Source organism: Coenobita brevimanus, chromosome 94 (genome assembly GCF_032717465.1).
Source record: "Coenobita brevimanus isolate Jiangsu-jjx chromosome 94, ASM3271746v2, whole genome shotgun sequence".
Taxonomy (NCBI): Eukaryota; Metazoa; Arthropoda; class Malacostraca; order Decapoda; family Coenobitidae; genus Coenobita; species Coenobita brevimanus.
The window spans coordinates 6,919,157-6,943,280 of NC_137047.1; the positions used below are offsets into that span (position 1 = coordinate 6,919,157).

The following is a 24,124-nucleotide window of genomic DNA, read 5'->3' on the forward strand; positions in this document are numbered from 1 at the left end:
TATTCAGTTCAGTAGGTATGCGGGGGTATTTCCTTTGCAGTGGCACTCCCTGATGTGTTATTATTCTTTCCTGGTTATTCTGTTTTCTGCGGTCTGTATTTGTTTTTCAGTTATGTTGCCGAACACTTCTTTCTCCTATTTTCCAAGAAATGTGTAGTGTTCTGTTTGTCTCTTTCGTACTGTTATTGTTGAATAAAAATTCTCCCATTATATGTTCCTCGTCTTCTTACTAGGTTGAATTCTTGCACATTTCTGTCTTTGTGTTGCATAGGCTGGACACCACATAATGAAGTGCTTCAGGTCTACTCGTTCTTCTCCACACATCACAAATTTTCATTTTTAAACCTATTCCTAACCTGCTACTCTTTCTTCTCCACACGTATCACAACTTGTCTTCATTTTTAAACCTTCAGTACTCCAGTCCTTCAAACTCAGATTGTTTGTCTTACACTTAAAAAATATTACTGAAGCTGTTCTGTTATCATACACCCTTTCTTGTCGTCCAGTCTTTCCATTCTTGATAATATTCTCAAGCTTGTTTTTTCACTCGTTTCTTGCTTCCATACTTCTGTGTCCCATTCTCTTATTTCTTCACAGTTTGCATTACTCTTCTCTCTATTCCTACCTCTTTCAGATCTTTGATATGCTCTTTCAACCACTTTTTCCCTGCTCTCTCATTTTATCAACAGTACTCCTAGTCAGGTCATTACTCTCACCACTTAATATTTGGCATATTTTCATGCAAGAAAAAGTTTCCAAGTTGTTTCACACTTCGCTAGTTTCCCTGCACTTCAACCCTACCAGCCGGCAGTCAACACTCAGCAAACGATGCATACCGATGCTCAGCCTAGACACTGTCCATTTTTCTATGCAACAGTTTTCCATTATCTTTATACAGCAGGTCCAATGGGGCAGCAGACACACGAGTGTTATTGCTTATGATCATAACGTATGATCTTCAGCCGTGTCGTGAATACACAGCAGGTCCAGCAGGGCAGTAGACACACGTGAGTTTGTTATTGTGATCATAACGTACGATCTTAAGGCGTGTCTTGCTACTGTTTCTTAACAAAGAATCGTTATGATACATGTTTCTCGTAACACTATTTTTGTTTTGATGGACAAATACCTGAAATGGATGTAAAATAAAGCTTATCAATATTTAAGGAAGGAAAGAATAATAACCGTCCCAATACAGAGATGGTAGACAGCCCACCAATTTTTTATTCTGGTTGGGTATATTACAGCCTCTCTTCCTTGTAGCAGTGAGCAAAATAATGTTATAATTTCCCCCTTCCCTTTAGTGACAAAGAGGGCACATAAAATGACCGGGGTTTAGTTGACCTACTTGATGTCAAAAATTAAATAATCTGGTGAAAAATGGCAGCTTTTCCTTGATTAGTGCCGATGAAGTAGCCCATCCACTCTCAACACCTTCACTTGCCACTCAAGCCAATCTTCACTTTATTTCTGGTAAGGATTTTTGGTGTTGCAGCTCTTTATAGCAGTTTTAATGTCTTTTCAGGCACCTGTTTATTGTGTTATGCTGTTTTAGCACTAGCAAACACTCTTCATTTAATTTTGGGTAGGGCCTGTTTGTTTTGTTATAATACTTTCTGATAGGGTAGGTACGTGTCCTACCAGAACGCTCCTCTGTTTTTCCCATTGATCCTTAACTTCGAACTTCGACATTTCATGGTTCGCAAGATTTTGGCGGAACATCCAAGCAGCAAAAAACAAGGATTTATTGTATATTGTAAGTAACACCACATGGGGTATCCCCCATGGAGATTCCATGTTATATCCTCTGTGGATCACTCAACTGCATGTCAGTACAGTATGTCGTTTAACTGTATCAAAGTACAAGAAAAATCTCTGCTGTCTGCCTCTTACCCACGAGTAGTGCGCCCTTGCCACTTGAGCAAGAGCAGGTTAGCAGGGGATAACAAGGCTACTGGAGCCAACTGTACTTAATTGAGAAGTGACTGAAGAACTGATTCAAATGAATTATCCATCCTTTTAAAACGTATAGGTAAGAAAATAAAAAGATGTTTGTTTGATTATGTATACAGTATATATGTATGTGGCAGAATGTTGATAGACTGTCCACTGTCACCCAGTTTTGACACTGACTTAATGACGCTTCATTTTTCAGATTGAGCACGTGATACCTGATACTGAAAGATGGAAGTAAGTCCCTGTTAAATTTTCAATAGTTTACTTTAATGTACTGTATTTAGAAATGCTATTCATCTGGCAAAGGTTTACTGTAGATTATAGAACAAAGGTTATTGTCTCCAAGTTATAGAAAAATTGGATATTTATGTGTATAATAAAGATATTCTCTGCATTGCAGTGGATAGTATTATGCACAAAAGTGTTCTGTATTAATTTATAACTTACTGGTTGCAGCTTCAGGGTCAGGGTATAGGACTGACTGATATGATCAATGCCATGGCAGCCCAGCAACACATGTACACTGCAGCTGCTGCATATGGTAGCCTGGAGGCTGCAGCATATGCGCAATATCCTCAGTATGTTACACAGGTAAGCTGTATTATGGGATTACACCTTAAAAAGATTGATAATAATACCAGTAATAAAATAATAATAATAGTGAAATTCCATATTTGATAATATTGTTATATGTTCCTTAAGCTGTTCAGAAGTCTTAATGACATTCCAGTGATATAAAGCTGTTCAGAGTTCTGAATGTTTCAGTCTGATGATGTAAAGCTGTTTTAAAGTTCGTAACCTCTTAGTCCAAGGATCTAAAGTTATTCAGAATTTTTAACCTTGTAGCCTGATGATGTATTACAGTGCAACCTCCAAAATCAAAATGCTTGTGTCCACAAATTACTTTAATTTTTGAAAAACTTGAACTTTAGGCAAAGGATTACTCTGGCTGTCTGTGTAATTCTCATAGTTTAGACATGCCTTTGACACGAGCATTGTAGTATGGGCTAACTAGCTTGCGTCAGGTGTCCTGTATTCCAATGTTTTTATAACACTACCATTTATATTTTATCTCTGTTAGCTCAAGGTAATGATAATTGCCAGTACAATGCTCATTATTAACTGTCAGATATTTTTCTTGCAGATTTCTCTTTCCTCATCTTTTGTGTGCCCATTTGTTCTAAAACTCCTTGAAGTTGTATTCATATTTAACATTGATCAATAAGTTGTATGGGAAAATAATTTTGCATTCATTTATTTATGTACAACAAAACTACACGAATACACACATCTTTCATCACTGCCTTGCATTGCATAGCGGTTGATCAGCAGTGATACTTGTTAACAGCCTGACTGATGTGCAAATTGTGCATTGCTCACTTACAGAATGCGTAGTTTATTTTATTTATTATGTATTTTATGATAATGTACACTTTTACTTGTCTGCATTATTGAAATCGTGCAGAAATATTGGAATCTCAAATACTGTAGTGATGCAATACATGTGTGTACATGCGTTTTTGGTTGAGATGAGTGGAAAACGATGCCGGAGGTTTTTATTTACTGTGGAGTTACACGGTAATTTACTCATATATAGATTGCACAGTGCTTTACCAGTGAAACAAAATCATCTAAGAGAAATATATTAGGAGACTGCAATCATGCTTATGTTGAAAGTGAGTAAAATTCGTTAGTTTATGACGTCTGACAAGTGACGTTAGTGGTGTTACATGGTTAAGGGATACCGTTTACTGTAATTTCACTCGACAAAGAACTTAAAAATCTTACCACATTTCTTTGTAATGTAATGTACTGTTATGCTTCTGACACCACCACTATCTTGGAGAACACGTGCAAAGATAGTTATTTGCTCATTTCAGTCTGTACAGAACTTGTACTCTTACATTTTCGTGTTGCACATGATTGTGTTCTCATCACCACAATCGTTTTGACATATGCCCACACTCTGAACTTGTGGCTGGATTGTTGTATGGACACTTTTTATCACAACACTGCACTAATCAGTAAAGCTAAGACACGTTTTTGAAGCCACAGTTGTGGTGAAATCTGAATATGTTTAAGTTGAATAAAAAAATATAGAGCTTCGTAACCACAGGGCATGAAGGAAACTTTTATAGATGACCAGACGCTTTATAATGTCAACAGCACCAGATAAGTGTAGCTGTCAGTTTTAGATGCTAGAGTCTGTGGTCATTTGTGAGCTAATTTGGGGAAATAAAAATGGGGGATATAATAAATTATGGTACCGAGTATTCAAACTTTAGATGTTTCTGAACTTCAGACATTTGAATTTTCGAGGTTGCACCGTATGTAATTTATATTCCAGTAGTATTTTTAGTCAGATTTTTAAAAAGATTGGCAGAATCCCCTAGCAGTGTAGGGGTTTATTCTGTTTGTATATTACCCCTCTGCTCCAGTTTGAAAGTCTCTTGAATAGTAGCATATTGTGGTATTAAGAATAAAACAGATGTTATCTGAACTTCTTTTCATCTCACCAATGTAAAATAAACACAGAATGAGGGAAGCAGATGTATGAAGCAGAAATCATCACCATCATCTGAGAGTGATGATGATACTGTTGACTACGGTAGTAAAGTTTGCCTTAATAACTGGGAAGAATTTGGAGATTGACATAATATTTGATATTAATGTACTGTCTTGAGCAAAAGGTCACTCATAATCCTCTGCTTTCATTGTGTACTATCTTCCACATTACTACTAATCATCATCATCATCATCCTGACCTCCTTTCCCAATGTAGGGCAGGGTGAGGAATATCAATGTCCAGATAGCCCAAGTTTGCCCACTCTAATGGGTCACACTTCCATTCTCTCATCATTCAAGTCCCCGGAATCCTGGCTCTGTCTGATAGGCCAAAAACTTTCACCACATTCTGTAGCTTCACAGAACCATATCTGATGGAGTCAGGTCGAATGCTGTCACGTTAAGAAGGGGTGCCAAATTCCTGATCATGCACTTCTCAAAAGGTTGGGGTGCCCATCATGCACTGTCTCACTGTAGGGATGCCTTATGGCCTCTATACTGAGTGACAAGCCAAATGGTTTCCTGTACCCAGGAAACCATTTACTATGCTGGATGGTAACCATCTAACCTGGGTTTTTGGCTAGGTTAAGTGTCCCTTAGATTCCCATGTCTAAAATCACTTAATCATGGCAGATATTTCAGAAAGCCTCGGAGGGACCAATACTTACTACTCTTTGTAATATCTTGTTCTGGATTTGACATTGCTGCCACCAAAGTATTTCCTTTAACACATTCAGTTACATGAGTCAGCAGGGGAGTGTTGGTGAACTTTTGGTCACAGTAGCACAAGTGAAATATCATAACATATTGAATATATTTTTATTGTGATACGGTCAACTATTAGAGTGGTGTGAGATGGAAGTAATATAGTATCCCGTGCAGGGTGCGTATATTACCTCAGCGGCTGCACCTGGTGGTGTGCGAGGACATGGCCGGGCCAGCCTGGACCCATACGATGGCTACCCCCCTTCTGCCTATGACCCGGAGCCCCCTCGCCACCGTGACCGAAGGGACCGTGAGGAGCGCCGCAGGGACCGAGACCGGGATCGTGATAGGGACAGGGACCGAGATCGTAGGGACCGTGACAGGGACAGGGACCGAGATCGTAGGGACCGGGACAGAGATAGGGACAGGGATCGGGACCGGGACAGGGATAGAGATCGCGACAGAGACCGATGGAGAGATGATGATCGTGACCGAAGTCCCCGTCGTGATCGTGACCACCGGGACTACAGGGACTATGACCACCACAGAGATCAGTAAGCAAGAAACTTTCATCTAAAGCTAATTTTCTTATATACCCTAATTATTTTGTTCAGTTTTGATTTAGCATGGTATATTTAGAACCTTAATTCACTGGCACAGTCAAATGTATACCAGTAATAGATCTACTGTATGCTAATGTGAATTATTGTGGATCTTTTTATGCAGTTATATAATTATTGTTTTTAAATGATCAGGGGAACTGAAGATGTGTTCAGTAAATGAATACATATACAATATATATATATATATATATATATATATATATAATATAGATATATTTATCTCTCTCTCTCTCTCTCTCTATATATATATATATAATGTGGTTTTATATATATATATATATATATATATATATATATATATATATATATATTTATATATATATATATATAATGTGGTTTTATATATATATATATATATATATATATATATTATGTGGTAAGTGGGGGAGCTCACCATCCACTCACTCAATGTAGTGCTGCTCTCGGGTGTCTGCCCTTTCCTCGCCTCCATCCTTCTTTCCTTCCATCCTCTTCTGTCTTTCTTTCCTTCATTCTTTCCTCTTCCTTCTGCTTGTGGGTGACTCTGCCCTGAGTGACAAGCCAGACGGTTTCCTGTACACCAGGAAACGATTTACTACGCTAGGTGGTAACCATATATCCAAGTTTTGGTGCCTGGTGGTTTAGTGGGTAATTTTGGCACTCCAGTTGGATTGAGCCAGTGAAGGTTTATACCCAAGGGATGGTTAGGGTTTAATGCTCACGTAATGTCACTGAGGGATGAGTGAGGCTAGTCACCCTCATCTTAAATGTCAGGACCAACTTGCCTAGCCCCAGACTCCAATGCTCCTCATGGGGCAACATAGGATTAGATTAGATATATATATATATATATATATATATATATATATATATATATATATATATATATATCTGTATATATAAAAATATATATATATATATATATATTTATATATATAGATATATATCTATATATATATATATATATATATATATGTATATATGTATATATATATATAATTATTTATATGTATATGTATATATATATATATATATATATATATATATATATATATATACTGTATATATATATATATATATATATATATATATATATATATATATATATATATGCACTCAGACTTCAAGTTAAGGGACCACCATTTAAGGGATTTCGGATTTAAGGGACTCCATATTTTACCCGACAAATGGACAAGACCATTAAAAAATGATACGTAATGTGTAGGATATACACGTTAATGTTTCTTTGTACAGTACCTGTAAAATAATATTCATAAGCATATAAATAAGTAAGAAGTGAAACACTCATTGCATTTCATAATAAGATTGTCTTTATATGTAGTAAAACAATGGACATTGTCAAGTAAGGGGCAAGTTGATTCCCCATTTAGTCCCTTAAATTGAGGTTTGAGTATGTAAAATATATATATATATATATATATATATATATATATATATATATATATATATATATATATATAATGAGGCAGGGGATGGCAGGATAGTAAGGGAACACTGGGTGATAGAACCATGACTCAATCCTACAGATAGATAACCCTATAGTGCATGTTTAAATATAATGATATATTACCACTCACGTATTGATAGCACCAACACTGTTAAGATCAGTCAAGAGGATAAATTACAGAGGGAAGTAGTCTAGTTAAAAGACTATACTCCATTTCACCAGGTTTGGCACCATCAGTGATGTCGTCAATGCCTGTAGTGCTGATGTAAATCCTCCGCACAGGGTAAACCTTTATGTATTACCTTGAGAACCAATATATAAAAGAAATACTAAAAGCTATATCCAGTACTGAGGACCTTTATCAATGCTACAGGTGTTGATGACATCACTGATGGTGCCAGACTTGGTGAAATGGAGTATAGTGTGATCTGTGCATGTTTTATAACATTTGATTCCCTACAGCTATGAGGAAGAGAGAACTGACTACAAATCACAGCCGCCCAACAACACAATCATGGTGCGAGGGTTAGCACAACATATAACTGAAAATGATGTAAGTGTTATTTTGCAGTTGTGGTTTAAGAGAATTTTAAGTACTATAACTGCAGTAATTTACTATACCAAAAACTATGAAATATGATTTGACAAGTGTGATATAAAGTACTATAGCATGGGGAAGGTATTTGTCCATTTGCAGGTTATTTCCTGTAGCTAGATGGCAGAATCTGACAGTACTACAGTTATATCCTTTACATAAGGAGAAAAGAAGGCTTTTCTGGGAATGGGAGAAGGGTGGTAGCAAGGAGGAATACTTGTTTGCTAAGCGTAGGGCTAGAAGAGAGGTATACAGGGCAAAATCTGAGTCACAGAGACTATTACTTGATAACCTAAATCTTGGGCAAAGGAAAAATATGATATTTAAGGTGGCAAATTAGATGAAGAGGGATAATTGGGATATAGGTGAGCAGTGTGTGAAGAATGATGAAGGAAGGGTAGTGGTGAACAGTGAGGATATTAAAGATGCATGGAGAGAGCATTATAGCCGGTTGTTGAATGAGGAGTTTGACTGGGACAGGGAAAGTTTGGAGCCAGCAGATCCAGTGTTTGGCCCTTGGCCATTGATTGATGCTGCTACTGTGAGTGAGGCAATAGGCAGGATGAAGTTGGGGAAGGCAGCAGGTGTGTCTGGGTTGACTGCTGAAATGTTGAAGGCCTCAGGAGATATAGGGGTGAGGTTAGTCACTGACCTGATAAATATGATTATTTATGAGTGTTTTGTCCCAGATGATTGGCTGGAGAGTGTAATTTTAAATATGTGTAAAGAGAAGGGTGATGTCCTGGAAAGAGGAAATTATAGAGGTATAAAGCTTTTAGATCAGATAATGAAGGTAATGGAGAGAGTTTTAGAAGGTATGATTAGAGAAAGAGTGAATATTGATGAGATGCAGTTTGGGTTTATGCCAGGTAGGGGGACCACTGATGCTATATTCATTGTTCAACAGCTTCAGGAAAAATATGTTGGTAGGAGAAGGGATCTGTATTTTGTTTTTGTTGATTTGGAAAAGGCCTTTGACAGAGTCCCTAGAGAGGTGGTGAAGTGGGCAATGAGAAAGCTTGACTAGGAGGAGTGGCTGGTTAGGGTGGTTATGGCTATGTATGTGGGTGCTCGCATCCAGGTAAGAGTGAATGGAGATCTGAGTGATGAGTTTTCCATGAATGTTGGTGTGCATCAGGGGTCAGTTTTGAGTCCCATGTTGTTTATCATGGTACTTGAAGCCCTCTCACTTGACTAGAAACGGACTCCCGTGGGAGGAGATGTATGCTGATGATTTGGTGTTGATTGCAGAGAACGAAAGGGAGGCGGAGGAAAGGTTTAGGAAGTGGAGAGATGGTATGGGGCACAAGGGCTTAAGGGTAAATGCAGATAAAACAAAAATGATGATATATAGGGTTGGTGGCGGTACTGTCAAAGATGAGGGAGAGTGGCGATGTGCAGTTTGCCACAAGGGTGTGGGAAGTAATTCTATCTTGTGCGGTGTTTATGATAAATGGGTGCACAAGAGATGTAGTGGTATCAGAGGTAGACTACGAGATAATGCTGATTTTATGTGTATGGCGTGTTGAGAAGAGCAGGTGGAGATTGTCAGGCGTGAAAGGATAACTTGCTGGTGAATCTCGTGAGTGTGTGGAAGAGTTTTGTTATTTCAGAGACATGTTGTGTGCTGGAGGTGGGGCTGGAGCTAGCTCTGTGGCTAGGGTGAGAAGTGGTTGGAAGAAGTTCAGGGAGCTCGTGCCTCTTCTGACATTGAGAGGACTCTCCCTATGTGCTAAGGGGTCTTTGTATGCAGCATGTGTTAGGAGTGTAATGCTTTATGGTAGTGAAACCTGGGCAGTAAAAGAGGAGGATATTTGCCAGCTCAGACATACAGAAATGACAATGATTAGGTGGATGCGTAGTGCGTCCCTGCGTGCTAGGTCGGGGGGGGGCTGGGTTTATGATGGAAGATTTGAGAGGTAGGATGGGACTGGAGTGTATTGATGTTGTGATGAGGAGAGGTAGATTGAGATGGTTTGGACATGTGGAGAGGATGGGGGATGATAACTGGGTGAGATTGGTGAGAAGTGTTAATATTGGGGGTGGGGTTATGAGGGGTAGACCGAGAAAGACATGGAACGAGGTCATTAAGTGTGACCTCAGGGTTAAGGGACTGAACAGAGAGGCTGTAATGGATCGTGCAGCATGGAGAGCCGCCATTAGGTGACCAAGGCTGACGCATGCAAGCATGTTGGAGCCTTTAAAACAAAACAATAATACTTGTTGGAGTCTAGCACCACATTCTCATTTAAAATTCTTATCACAGCTTGGCATTCAGAATAGAGAGATCACATTTAGACCAGGTTAAAATGAAAAAGGGTGTAAATAGTGCAACATGTCGCTAATTTTTGCTGTCCTTAATTCTCAAATTACTTACGTACAGATCCGAGCAGACATCCTAGCCTGCAACCTCATGCCTAAAGACATCAGGCTTGTCAGGAAAAAAGAATCAGGTAAAGCAACATTCCCCTTGGGCCTAAACTCCCTGGATTCCTTATGTTTTTATGTTTTAGTTCCGAATTTTTTTGTTATCCATATTCCTGTCCACCTGTGTTTCTCTCGCTGGCTGAGATAGGCCTAGGTCACAGGGTTAGCACATTAAAATACATTTATATTTAAAAGAGAGAGAGAGAGAGAGAATGAGCTGAGTGAGAAAGTGTGTGAGTTGTACTCTTAGTTTTCTTCGTGAGCACTAAATCAGACTCTTACAGGTACCATCCATCTTTTGCGCAGTCACCAGCATTATTTAATTGATCATCGAAATTGTGAGTACAGTGTGAGTGGGGGTGATGCAAGGTTAGGTTTTTCTTGCCATGATTTTTAACCTGCTCTCATTAATTTCTTTTGCAGTTATAACTTCTACCAGTGCAGTATTACTTTATCATAATTCATGTTCTATTTCATATGGACTATAGGTAACTAGCAGAGTTTGTTATTGTATCAGAGAGGAATAATTTCAGACTTCATTATCTATAGTAATGTTAAAAAATTCATTCACTCATATAGAACAGTTTGATGTTAGATTCTTTTGTAGTTTTGATGATGTATATTGCACCCATAAATTTCAGTTAGGAATTTAGGGTTAGGGAATCAGTATACGTATTCATGATGTTATACCCAGTCAAATATGTTTGAGTGTGAAATGTTATGTGACTGTATTTACACATTATTATAACGCATGAGTCTATAATAATCAGTAGGCATTGAGTAGCATTGTCATGTTTCTGAGTGCAACCCTGTTACCTTTGTTGGTGTGTGAGTGGCCCCTGTGACCTGGTAGAGGCCATTGAGAGTCATCATTTTAAAGCCAGCGAGATTGGCACATCGTGGCTGGTCAGTGGCCACAGGGCCAACTCAAGGCCATATGAGGGTGCGACGTTGAGTGTCCCTCACACCTTCTATACGATCATTATTTATTAACACTTGCTTGTGTGTGTTCTTGCGTCTAGGTGCATCAAGAGGCTTTGCCTTCGTGGAGTTTACGACGGTTCATGACGCCACACGGTGGATGGAAGCCAAACAGGTATCGCGGTGAATCCCCGCCGGCCGGCCCGGCCCGGCAGTCCCTCGGCAGGTCCCTGGACCCCCTGGCCATGGCCAAGGGGTCATGGGCCTTCCAACTCTGCCAGTAACACTGGGTTTACCTCTTCCTCAATACCATCATAGCCATTTGGTTCCTCTTGTAACTTTGCTTCCATTGTTAAGTCAATAACTTATCACTTTCTTGAGGAACTCTTTAATGTTAGACCTTGACAATTATTGTACATGTGCGTTATGAAAGTATGGCCCTCATCCTTTACTTCCTTGTATCAAGCATCAATCTTACAAAAAATTTTGAGTGCACAATAATTTTACTTTCTGATTTTTCTCCAGTTCACGCTTGCTCTTTTTTATGTTCTTTAATAGTGTATTTATGTGAGCATGTTATCCTTTTCATGGTATGAATGTTGAATGATTGTGAGTACAGCAGTAGATAAAACTGACCTAGGATCAGTGAACCTGAGACTGTAGCTTTTTGCTCAGCTGATTAAGGCAGTGGCTTATTAACACATTAAGCATGGCTAGGGATGAACTGAATTAAGGCCACCTCCTGTAGGTGATGTTAACTCCCCAGTGTTGGTTGATACTTCACTCCCCTGTAAACTATTGCATCCTGTCCTGTCACGTTAGTTGAAGCAGTCTGCATCCAAGAGGTGGTCTTATTATTTCCCAAAATCAAAGCTTTTCCTCTGGAGTCATGAGAGCACATTCCTGGATGCATGCTTGCGACAGTGAATCTCTGTAGCTGCTGTTTATTCATCTCCCAAATAAGAAATGAAACTTCCAAGGAGCAAGCCTGACAAGGGCCACCCTGCAGGACCCTCTCTGCTTTAACAGCATCAGCAACTACAACCACAACAGTAAACGTGCTCACCCGAACATCCACATCATCAAAGTCTCGGCACCAAGGTTCTCCTCCAGCCAGGGTGTTGGCACTCCTACCTCTGTAGAGTGAGCCATGTCACTTTTGCCGGTTCCTGCCCTGTGTGGTTCCACGGGAGAGCCAAGTCCTCAAACATGGTTACCTTAGTATCTAGATCTTGTAAAAAGCTTAAATGATGCAGAATGCCAACAAAACTTTGTATGTAATTTACATGTAGGGTGATACAATTTCTTTTATAATTTTGAATTTTTATAACACATAATAACAACTAATGATGTTTGAAATATGATGCAAGCCGTCAATTAGGATTGTCTCTTCCTTTCACCATTACTGGGCTGAGCTGGAGACCAAAAGTGACAGCTCATGTAAGACTCTTTGAAAGCCTAGCTGAGGATATTTACTAATAGATAGGGTGGTGTCTTTTCCAGGGTGTCCTGCTCCTGCAAGATGTATATAGAGCCACACTTCAATATTCCATTCCAAAGGAGTCTTCGGAGAGACAGTCTAAGGCATCACAGGATTGGTTCTGCATTCGGGTAGGTTAAGTTTTGTACTGAGGACGAAGGTATATATAGTATATACTCGGTTCAGACCAAGTATATTTACTGGAAGTCAATCTGGCCACCACCAGTTGATTTTATTTAGTTATAAGACTACCTCCAGGTCTGTTTGAGTTGCACCCTACCTCAGTATGTCCCAGGCTTACCTGTTCTTCATTCTGACTAGTTTTGTTACCATCCATCCAACCATCCATCATCTAATTCAGTGTTGCCCCATGAGGAATGTTGGAGCCCAGGGCTAGGCAAGTTGGTCCTTACATTTCAGACGAGAATGACCAGACTAACTCATCTCTGAGTGGCATTATGTGAGCAGTAAACCCGAACCACCTCTTGGATATAAACTTGCACAAGCTCAATCTGAGTGGAGTACCTTAATTGCTCACAAAACCACCAGGCGCCATAATTTGGTTATATGGTTACTTCTGAGCATACCTAGACTTTTTTTGTGCAACTACCTAACAGTTATCTTGAAAAATAGTGACAGCCTGAAGCCTGACTAGGATATGTACATTCGCTGCACTTATTGCCTCATTTGAGGCGATATGTTGGCCACCCCTGGCTGCATATGATGGGTTTCGGTGCCATAATTTCAAGCACAAAGAGGCGTCAGTGGTTTCCATGGGAACGTTGAGTCTCCCTCTGCATCATCAGAGCTGTTGCTAAACCCTGCCACTGCAATTGCCAAATGTCGTATATTTAGTAAATCAGATATGCAGGCCATCCCTGGCCATGCTGATTGCCTCATATGAGACGATGGATCTCCAAGCCATAATTTCAAGCACAAGGAAGCATCAGTGGTTTCCATGGGGATGTTGAGTCTCTCTACATCATCAGCGCTGTTGCCAAATCCTTCCATACCACAGCTCCCAAATACCTCATATTTAGTAATTAATTTCTTATCTGTAGCCCAGCAAAGGGGAATTCACACCGACCTACCCCTCACAGTTTGGCGACTTACCGCTGCCCTCATACAGACCCAAGAGGCGTAAATTACAAAAAGACAAGGGTGATGAAGAGTTTGAGCTCAGAAACACTTGATCTGATGACAAAAAATCCATCCATCCATCCGTCATCCAATCCTACGTTGCCCCATGAGGAGCGTAGCAGCCCCAGGCTAGGCAGCTGGCCCTGACATTTAAGATGAGAGTGACCAGCCTTACTCATCCCTGAGTGGCATTACATGAGCAGTCAACCCCAACCAACCCTTGGATGTAAACCTTCACCGTCTCAATCCGATTGGAGCGCAGTAATTACCCACTAAACCACCAGGTGCCAAAATTTTGTTATATGGTTACCACCCAGCATAGTAAATTGTTTCTTGGTGTACTTGATCAGATGACTAAAAATCAGTTTGATATTAAGATAAAAAGTCCGGAAAAATGACTCGGGGAAGGTAATCGGGTTGATAAAAAGTAGTGCGGAAGGGGTTAAATGTTTCTGTACATAATGTGCAAGTATTGAATAAGTATTTAATTTTCTGTGTGCAGAATATACCGTACTGGTATTGTGTAATAACGTTTCTGAATGCTGACAGTGTGGGGCACACAACTTCAAGCGGAGGGATTCCTGCTTCAAGTGTTCAGCTCCCCGTCATGAATCTGAAGCTGGGGAGGAAGGCAGTGATGAAGTCTGCACATACCCAACTAACAGTAAGTTAATACTGTTGGAAGTACAACTATCAGTTAAGGTTAGAAAAGATTCTAAACTGTCTTAGTACTTGCAAGGCTCTTAAGTTTGTTGAACCAAAGTATCTTGCTAAGCTGTGAAAACTTCGATGGTGCCCCCAGGTTTGACGGGATGAAGATCATCCCTTGCACCTTGATGAGCCTAAAGCTGCATACCAGTCATCTTTCTCTGATCAGTTTTTTCCAGTACTGTCCCGAGGTTGTATATTAAATTGCCATCACCTATGAGGCAATTGATTTTTTTAATTGTAAGGGCAACTCAAAGCCTTTCTCTTTTCCAAGGAGCTGTGATCTGGGGAGAGGTGTCCTGACAGTCGATTATACGGTTTAAATTGCTGCCTTTTTTTGCTGGATAAGCTTGTATATGAGTAATATAACGTCTCTCTCTCTCTCTCTCTCTCTCTCTCTCTCTCTCTCTCTCACTAAGCACTAGTTATTTCCTTATTGGAAGATATGGTGCATTTGGGAAACAAAAGACCAGATTATTATTAGAGTGAATTTAAAGGAATGTGGAGGCAAGGTATGCCAAGGAAAAGGTGGGGGGATATGGTGGATGAGTGTGTGAGGAAGAGAGTTATGGAAGTCGATGAGGCTAGGGAACTGACGAGATTGAGCTGGATGGATGGACGTTGTGAGAAGTGCCTGATCAGATTTGGCACCCGTTTTTAACTTGACAGCATTCAGATTAACTCCATTAGATACGTGACAGCATTCGGATTAACTCCATTAGATACGTTTATGTGAAGCTACAGAATGTGATGAAAGTTTTTGGCATATCAAATAGTCCGGATTCCAGGGGCTTCAATGATGAGTGAATGGAAGCGTGACCCGTTGGACTGGGCAAACTTGCGCTGTCTGGATGTTGCTACTCCTCACCCTACCCTAGGGTGGGAAAGGATGTCTGGATGATGATGATGATGATGATCGTGGTCATTGTCGTCATCATCATCCATCATAGGGCAGGGTGATTATTATTTTTATTATTATTATTATTATTATTATTATTCATTCATTCATCATCCGGACCTCCTTTCCCATCCTAGGGCAGGGTAAGGAGCAGCAGTGTCCAGACAGCCCAAATTTGCCCAGTCCATTGGGCCATGCTTCCATTCACTCATCATTCAAGCTCCCAGAATCCTGGCTGTATTGGATACGTCAAAAACATTGACTTTGTTCTGTAGCCTCACGAACGTATCCGATAGAGTCAATCCGGATGCTGGCTTGTTAAAAAGGGGTGCCAAATCCCTGATCATGCACTTCTCACAACATTCATCCAGCCAACTCGAGCTCTTGTCATTTCCCTAGCCTTACTGACTTCCAAACCTCTCTTCCTCACACCTCATCAACCATATCTCTCCACCTTTTCCTTGGCCTACCCTGCCTCATCCCTCCTTCAAATATGCTCAGATATACCTTTTTCACCACTCTATTGTTATCCATTCTCTCCACGTGACCATACCATCTCAGTACACTCTCTTCAGTTCTGGTGTCCACAGACTTCATTATGCCACATCTTGCACAAATCACATTATTTTGTATCCTATCCACTCTCTGTACTCCACATACCTTCCTCAGCAGTCCCATCTCCATTGCTCTTACCCTTGACTTTCATTCTCATGCCACACCATAGTCTCACATCCATATGTTAAAGTTGGCACAAACATTTCTTCGTGTAAGCCTCATGCAGCTGCAACACTCAAGCCCCTGTTTCTTATCAAGGCCTTCATTGCACCAGCGACATGTCTTCCTTGTGTCAATCTACTTTCCACTTCTTTTGCATATTTTCCTCTCTTTTCTGTCACTGTTCCCAGGTATTTGAACTCTCTTACCAATTCCAGTCTCTCTCCTTTCACTGTAACATGGCACTGGGAGTCACCTTCTCTCTCAGTAACCATCACTTTACTCTTTTCTACATTTACTCTCAAGGCACGATGCCCACAGACATCATCAATACTCTGCACTAGCCTACCAAGTTCTTGTCCAGTATTTGCAAGTACAGTAGTACTGCATCATCAGCATACAATAGATTTGAGATATTCCATCCATCACCATTCATCACCAACGCCATCCCCCTCTCTATTACTCATGTTTTTACTTCTCTTATCACCCCATCCATATACGGTATATATTGAACAACCTTGTCACTCACCCACACCAATTGTGAACGATTCACATGGATTCCCGTTAACCCTTACTCATGCTTCACTACCATCATAAAAACTCTTGATGGCACCTAGCAGCTTACCATCTATACCATACATGCGCAAAACTTTCCACAACCCTTCTCTGTCAACTTCTTCGTTTGCATTTTCTAGATCCATGAATGCCATGAACACCATGTGGTCCATCTCACAAGCCTTCTCTGCTATCTGCTTCACTGCAAATATTTGATCCACACATCCTCTGCCACTCCTAAAGTCACCTTGTTCATCACTCACTAGGACTTCTGGTATCTCTCATACTTTTTCTGTAATAATTCTTCCATATACCCTCCCTACCACACTCAATAAACTTATGCCATGATAATTCTTGCACTCACTTTGCTCACCTTTATTCTTGTGTAGGAGTATGATCGCAGCCTTTTTCCACTATGCTGGCACAGTTTCACTCACCCATGCCTTCTTACATATCTCCAAGAAGCACTTCATTCCACTCTCTCCACTACACTTAATCATCTCTGCATACACCTCATCAACCCTAGCTGCTTTCCCATTTTTCAGCTGCCTCACAGCACTTTTCACCTGTGCAAGTGTCACGTCTCCTGACACTGTGTTCCTTCTCTGCACACCCCCAAAACCAATCGTGTTTACAGACGCTCTGCTCTCTCTATTCTCATTCACCAGGCTCTCAAAATATTCTTTCCACCTGGTCCTTACTTCATCCCCATGGGTTAATAATCTATCACCTACCTTCATCACACCATCACAGTTCTTTCTGTTTTCACTTCTACATTTTTGCACCTCTTTCCAGAATAACTTCCTATTTTCAGGGTAGTTTGCATTCATTTTTCTTCCTAGATCATCATTTCCCTCACCATTTTCCCCTTCAATAGTCTCTTTACATGCTTCTCGTTCACAATATATATATATATATATATATATATATATATATATATATATATATATATATATAGATAGATAGATATATATATATTCATTTGTGATTTCAATTAAACCTCTGTCCTGTAGCCACTTTAGCCATTTCTTCGTCTTTTCCTCCACTGCTCCCACAACCTCATCATCCCACCATGCCGTACCTTTCTTCTGTGTTTTTACTCCTGCCACACCACACACTGCTCTAGCATTTCTAACTAAGCAGTCCCTATATGCATTCCACAGGCTAAGATCCATTTCATTCCAATTCACTGATTCTAACTCCTCCCTAACTTATTGTTGTTGTTGTTGTTGTTGTTATTATTATTATTAATATTATTGTTATCATTTATTATTATGTCCAGATCCATTTCATTCCAGTTCACTAATTTTAACTCTTCCCCTACTTATTATTATTATTATTATTACTATTATTTGCTCCTATTGAGTTGTGTTCATTTCAGATGTAATTATATAATGAGCCAATATTCTCTTAAGCTTAAAAGGCTTGCTAACCCCTTTAGCTTTTGTGTGTGTGCATAAAGATATTACTTGCATTAAAAGTAGCAGAAACAAAATATTTGTGTGCCATATGTTGAGATAAACCAGTAAGGAAGAAGTGTGAGAAACCCTCTTATGCTGAAGAGAGTATGGCCCATGGACTTGTCTCTCTATCTATCTTGTATAAACTTTAATATGACAAGATTAGTATTGGTCAGTGATCTCTTCTTTTTGTTAAGTTTGACCTTCCACTTTGCTCTTCACCTTTCCACGGGATATTTGAGGTACATCATGAAAAGTTTAAAGTAACATTGCTGTCTTGCATTTGTGCTTTAATGTTGATAACAATATAGTCTACTTATTATAACAGTACTGATGTCACCGAGGACAGTTAAGTAGGGTTGAGTTATAAAAGATGTAAAGATGTACGTTGTAATATTTCATTGGATGACAACGAAGTTTCTATATTACTGTATTGTACTTTAATATCCCTTACTCCTAATAATTACAGCTCTGTTGTTGCGTGGTTTGGATGTCCTGAGTACTGAGGAGAGTGTGCTACAAGGGATCCAGCATGCCGGCAGTGATCTACCTATTCGCTCTGTACGCATTGGTAGGGACCCTCTCACCAATACCTCTCGGGGTGTCTGCTACATTGAGCTGAATTCTGTATTGGATTCCATGCAACTCCATAACAAACTGGCTCATTCACCACCAACAATAGATAATAAACAGGTCAGTAGTTATCAATTCTTTCACATTTTAACATTTTAGAATTTTTGTATACCACTTTATGTGGTAGGTGGGGGCACTTACCATCCACTGAGTGTAGTGCTGCTCTCGGTTGTCTGCCCTTTTCTTTCCTCCCTCCTCTGTCTTTCTGTCCTTCATTCTTTCCTGTTCCTTCTGCCTATGGATAATGTTGCACTGAGTGACAAGCTGAATGGTTTCCTTTGCACAAGGAAACCATTTGCTACACTGGGTGGTAACCATATAACTGAATTATGGCGCATTGTGGTTTAATGGGTAATTACGGCGCTTCAGTTGGATTGAACCAGTGATGGTTTATATCCAGGGGATGGTTGGGGTTATTGCTCACCTAATGCCAGTCAGGGATGAGTGTGGCTGGTCACTCTCATCTTAAAATGTCAGGACCAACTTGCCTAGCCCCAGGCTTCCACACTTCTCATGGGGCGGCATAGGATGGGATGATGGATGTATGTATGTATATATATATATATATATATATATATATATATATATATATTCATTATTTTTTTCATTCAGCATCCAGTCCTACATTGCCCCATGAGGAGCATAGGAACCTGGGGCTAGGCAAATTGGTCTTGACACTTAAGATGAGAGTGACCAGCATCACTCATCCCTGAGTGGCATTACATGAGCAATAAACCCCAACCATCCCTTGGATATAAACCTTCACTGGCTTAATCCAATTGGAGCACCGTAATTACCCACTAAACCACCAGGCTCCAAAATTAGGTTATACATTTACCACCCGGCGTAGTAAATGGTTTCCTGGTGTATGGGAAACCATTTGCATGTCACTCAGTGTAGAGTCACCCACAGGCAGAAGGAAGAGGAAAGAATGAAGGAAAGAAAGCCAGAAGAGGGAGTGTAAAGTCACCCGTAGGCAGAAGGGCGAGGAAAGAATGAAGGAAAGAAAGGCAGAAGAGGAGGGAAGAAAAGAATATAACTCACCATGTGTATACTACTGTTTGGTAGATGTTTACCCCCAAATTTGTATACTTCTTTGTTCAGTAAGGTTCTATTTATCTCTGTGTAAAAAATTTGTCTCCTTCACTTTTGTATTGATGCTGTATTGTGGCAAGCCCGTTAAACTTGTAGTTAGGTTGCATGCAGGCTCATTACTTTTATTAGGTATGGTAGGATTAGAAAGGTGGGGTGGGTTTTTTCCTTATGGTTTCTTTTTTCTATAATTCATGTTCCCATTGTGATGGAAAAACTATGTGCTGGATCTCCCTACCAAACATAAGTGTAGGAAATTTGGATGATGATAACCTGAGTTTTTTTTGGTGTTGCAGGTCACAGTTTCATATTGCAAACTCAACCAGAATAATGGGAGTGGTGGTAATTCAGGTAAGTGATCAGCAGATGTGTTTATTTGAATATTGGAACATATATATATATATATATATATATACTATACAATATCGGTAGGTGGGGGCACTCACCATCCACTTACTCTATGTAGTGCTGCTCTTTCCTCTTTTTCCTTCCAGCTTTCCTCTCCTTATGTCATTCTTTCCTTCATTCTTTCCTCTTCCTTCTGCCTACGGGTGACTCTACACTGAGCAACAGGTAGAGAGAATCCGGACACTGCCACATTAAAAGGGGTGCCAAATCCCTGATCATGCACTTCTCACAACATTCATCCAGCCAGCTTGATCTCTTGTCGGTTCTCTAGCCTCACCGACTTCCAAACCTCTCTTCCTCACACACTCATCCACCATATCTCTCCACCTTCTCCTTGGCTTACCCTGCCTCCTCCCTCCTTCAAATTTGCTCAGATATACCTTTTTCACCACTCTGTTGTTATGCATTCTCTCCACGTGACCATACCATTTCAGTACACTCTCTTCGATTCTGGTGTCCAGAGAATTCCTCACTCCACATCTTGCACGAATCACATTATTTCATATCCTGTCCACCCTTTGTACTCCACATATATATACAGGCAGACCCTGAGGTGCAATACCCTGGCACAATGATGGGGGTAGAAATACCACCCTACCCTACTGAGCGATGGCCAAACCCTTGTATAATGATGGGTTTTGTTTTGTTTTAAACCGATCTTTATGATGTTTTAGACTTTAATTTTGTGCTTATGTTGATTTGTAAACTGTTTTTAGACTTAAATTAATGTGTTTTAGTCATAGGTGGAATGAACATTATCATTTTGGGGTACAGAGTACTAAGTTGGATTTTTTCCAGATCTATCTTTGATGATTTCCAGATTTTACTATTGGGTTTATGTGAGTTATAAACTGTTTTTAGGCATAGTTTAGCTTGGTTTAAAGCTATTTGAGGGTTTAGGTTTAGCTAGATACTTGTTTTTGGATTCATTTGGGTGGGTTTAGGACTTGGTTGGTGGGGGGGAAACCCAAGGCTCAGAAACACATCCCTATTCTTAAATCTACTGTGAGATATGATACCCCGCCTAGCAGTGGGTTTTACCTAACCAGTTGCATTGTTAAACCTTGGGATGCCAGTGTATATATATCTGTGGTAGGTGGGGGTGCTCACCATCCACTCACTCGATGTAGTGTGTAGTGCTGGTGTGGGTGTCTGCCCTTTACTCTCTTCCATCCCTCCTTTTCTGTGTTTCTTTCCTTCATTCTTTCCTCTTCCTTCTGCTTACAGGTAACTTGACACTCCCTTTTCTTTCTTTCATTCATTCATTCTTTCCTCTTCCTTGTGCCTAAGGGTGACTCTACACTGAGTGACAAGCCAAGTGGTTTCTTATACACCAGGAAGCCATTTACTGTAGTGGGTGGTAACCGTATAACCAAATTATGGTATTTGGTGGTTTATTGGGTAATTTAAGGCACTCCAGTCAGATTGAGCCTATGTAGGTTCATATCCAAGGGGTGGTTGGGGTTTATTGCTTTTGTAATGCCACCCAGGGATGATTGAGGCTGGTCACTTTCATCTTAAATGTCAGGACCACCTTGTCTAGTCCCAGGCCCCTATGCTCCTCGTGGGGCTCCATAAGATAGGATGATGGATGGATATACAGTATATACAGGTATACCCCAGTGTAACAACATAATTGGTTAAGTAAAAACCCATGGTTAGGCGGGGTATTGTGTATTGGGGAAGTTTTAACGTGTAATGGGATGCGTTTTTCAGCCTTGGGTTTGCCCCCCAACCAAGTCAAAAACCCACCCAAATGGGCCCAAAAACAAGTTAAAAGCCAATCTAAATGGCCTAACAGCTGTAAAGGAAGCTAACCTATGCCTAACACCTGTAAATACCTCACTAAAACCAACAAATAATATCAGAAAATCGTCATATATGTCTGAAAAAAATCAAGCTTAGTAAACTGTACCCGAAAATGACAATGTTCACCCCACCTATGGCTAAAACACATTCATCTAAGTCTAAAAACAGTGTATAAATCAACCTAAACACATAATTTTAGTCTAAAATATAAAAATCGGTAAAATAAAAATCAAAACCCATCGTTAGGTGGGGTTTGGTGGTATTTCTACCCTTGTCGTTAAGCCAGGGTGTATATATATACTACACATAGTGTATAAGGTAAGGATTAGAAGGAAGTGTTTGGTTTGGATAGGCTGGATAAAATGGGTTCATGGAAGTTGTGGAGTAAGCAAATGTGTTGAGTTGACAGTAGGAGAGTGTGCTTAGATGGCATTATCACATAGATAACATGAATACCTGTTTCAGTCAGTTGTGGTGATGGGTATGTATGAAAAGGTAGGAGGAGGAATGAAAAATCAAGAAGATGACCAGGTTTTAGGAAATGAATGTGTGAAAATGTGAGATGAGTGAGAGGAGGCAAATGAATTGAGAGAATGAAAGTTTATACTTGTACAGTAAGTTACAATGGTTGCACCCCTGATTAACAGGTGTATCTGAATCCATGAAGCTAGGACGAAAGTGTTCTGCTGATAATATTCTTTGCGTGATTCAAAGACAACTAAAAGGGTCTGGAGAGGAGGGACCGACGTCTCCCTTTTTTATTGTTGTATGGGTATGTTGACACTGCTGCTTAGCTCTTCTCATAAAAGGCAACCTTGTACTAATAATATTGTAGGCAGGTAGGGTAGGAGGAACATACCTGATTTTTAGTGTCTCCTGTTTCATCATGATGCTGATTAAAGAATGGTGCTTAAGATCCCCCTGTACCAAGGAAACTCCAATAATTGGGTTAGAATGGTGAATAATTTGTGGTGCACCGTCTCTTACAGGTAACAACTGGTCAGGCCAGCAACAACAGCAGCAGTACCACCAACCTGCAGAGTACACAGCTGGAGCTGACATCAAGCAACTGGCAGAGTACAGTGCTTCACTGTATGCTCAGACACCAGAGGAGCATGCATCCTATGTTCAGTATTATACTGTATACTACCAGCAGCAGGCCCAGGTATTTTAGCTCCTCTTAATTATTATTTCCTTTGTAGATGTAGTTTGTTTTAACTTACATTATTGAGGAGCCAGAATAGTTCAGTGGTAGTGCTCGCAAATTCACAACCATAGGGTTGGCAGTTAGGACCTGCACCAGGGTAGCGTATTTCTGATTAGAGATTTAGCAGTCTGTCCAAGGATTTCTCCTTGTCCTGCAGAGCTGTGTGGTCCATTGGTCGTAGTTTGGGGGACTCACTCTTTACATAATTGTGTGTAGTTATTTTTAAAAAATTTTATTAAACAATGGTTAACTACCTGATTCTCATTCTCCATCCACTAGTTTTTAATTTCTAATTCCAGGCCTACCAACAAAACCAGCAGCAGCAAGGAAGTTCTAATCAGTCAGATTCTGTAAATGCTGCTGCAGCGGTTGCTCAGTCAGCATTGCAGGCAATGCACCAAAAATCAGCAGCCTCAACCACTACCAGTGCTGCAGCAGCTGCTGCCGCTGCTGCTGCCGCTGCAGCTGCTGCTGCTGCACAGAGCACCTACAGTACAGCAACCACAGCCACCTCCACAACCACCACTGAGCCAACACAAACTCCTGCTACCTCCACAGCTTCTGCTAATTATGATGGAGTTCAGATGCAAACGGGAGAATATCCTACCTACCGTGAGTCATGCAATGCATGCTGTATTAACACCAGAGTAAATTTCTATTCTGGTTTCAGTTCAGCCAACAAAGTATCATAATTGCACACTATATACGTTTCGTTTCATTTATAAAGGCTCCAACATGCATACATGTGTGGTTACCTGCTGACATTCCATGCAGCTTGATC

At 40.2% G+C, this 24,124-nt stretch overlaps 1 protein-coding gene across 3 annotated transcripts in view; it reads left to right on the plus strand.

Annotated features, from left to right (window-relative positions):
* Nucleotides 1-2,413: 2,413 nt before the first annotated feature.
* The window catches only part of LOC145412808 (RNA-binding protein 5-like), a 36,105-nt gene continuing 14,394 nt past the window's right edge, over nucleotides 2,414-24,124 (plus strand). For 2 of the 3 annotated variants that reach the window (XM_080282591.1, XM_080282593.1), the window contains exons 1-11: nucleotides 2,414-2,547; nucleotides 5,392-5,780; nucleotides 7,759-7,849; nucleotides 10,275-10,344; nucleotides 11,341-11,414; nucleotides 12,743-12,850; nucleotides 14,409-14,523; nucleotides 18,664-18,887; nucleotides 20,216-20,270; nucleotides 23,126-23,301; nucleotides 23,643-23,955. In XM_080282591.1, the coding sequence (XP_080138717.1) occupies nucleotides 2,443-2,547; nucleotides 5,392-5,780; nucleotides 7,759-7,849; nucleotides 10,275-10,344; nucleotides 11,341-11,414; nucleotides 12,743-12,850; nucleotides 14,409-14,523; nucleotides 18,664-18,887; nucleotides 20,216-20,270; nucleotides 23,126-23,301; nucleotides 23,643-23,955 (1,720 nt within the window). In that variant the 5' untranslated portion in view covers nucleotides 2,414-2,442. The remainder of the gene's footprint in view (nucleotides 2,548-5,391; nucleotides 5,781-7,758; nucleotides 7,850-10,274; nucleotides 10,345-11,340; nucleotides 11,415-12,742; nucleotides 12,851-14,408; nucleotides 14,524-18,663; nucleotides 18,888-20,215; nucleotides 20,271-23,125; nucleotides 23,302-23,642; nucleotides 23,956-24,124) is intronic. The other variant, XM_080282592.1, reaches the window with a different exon arrangement.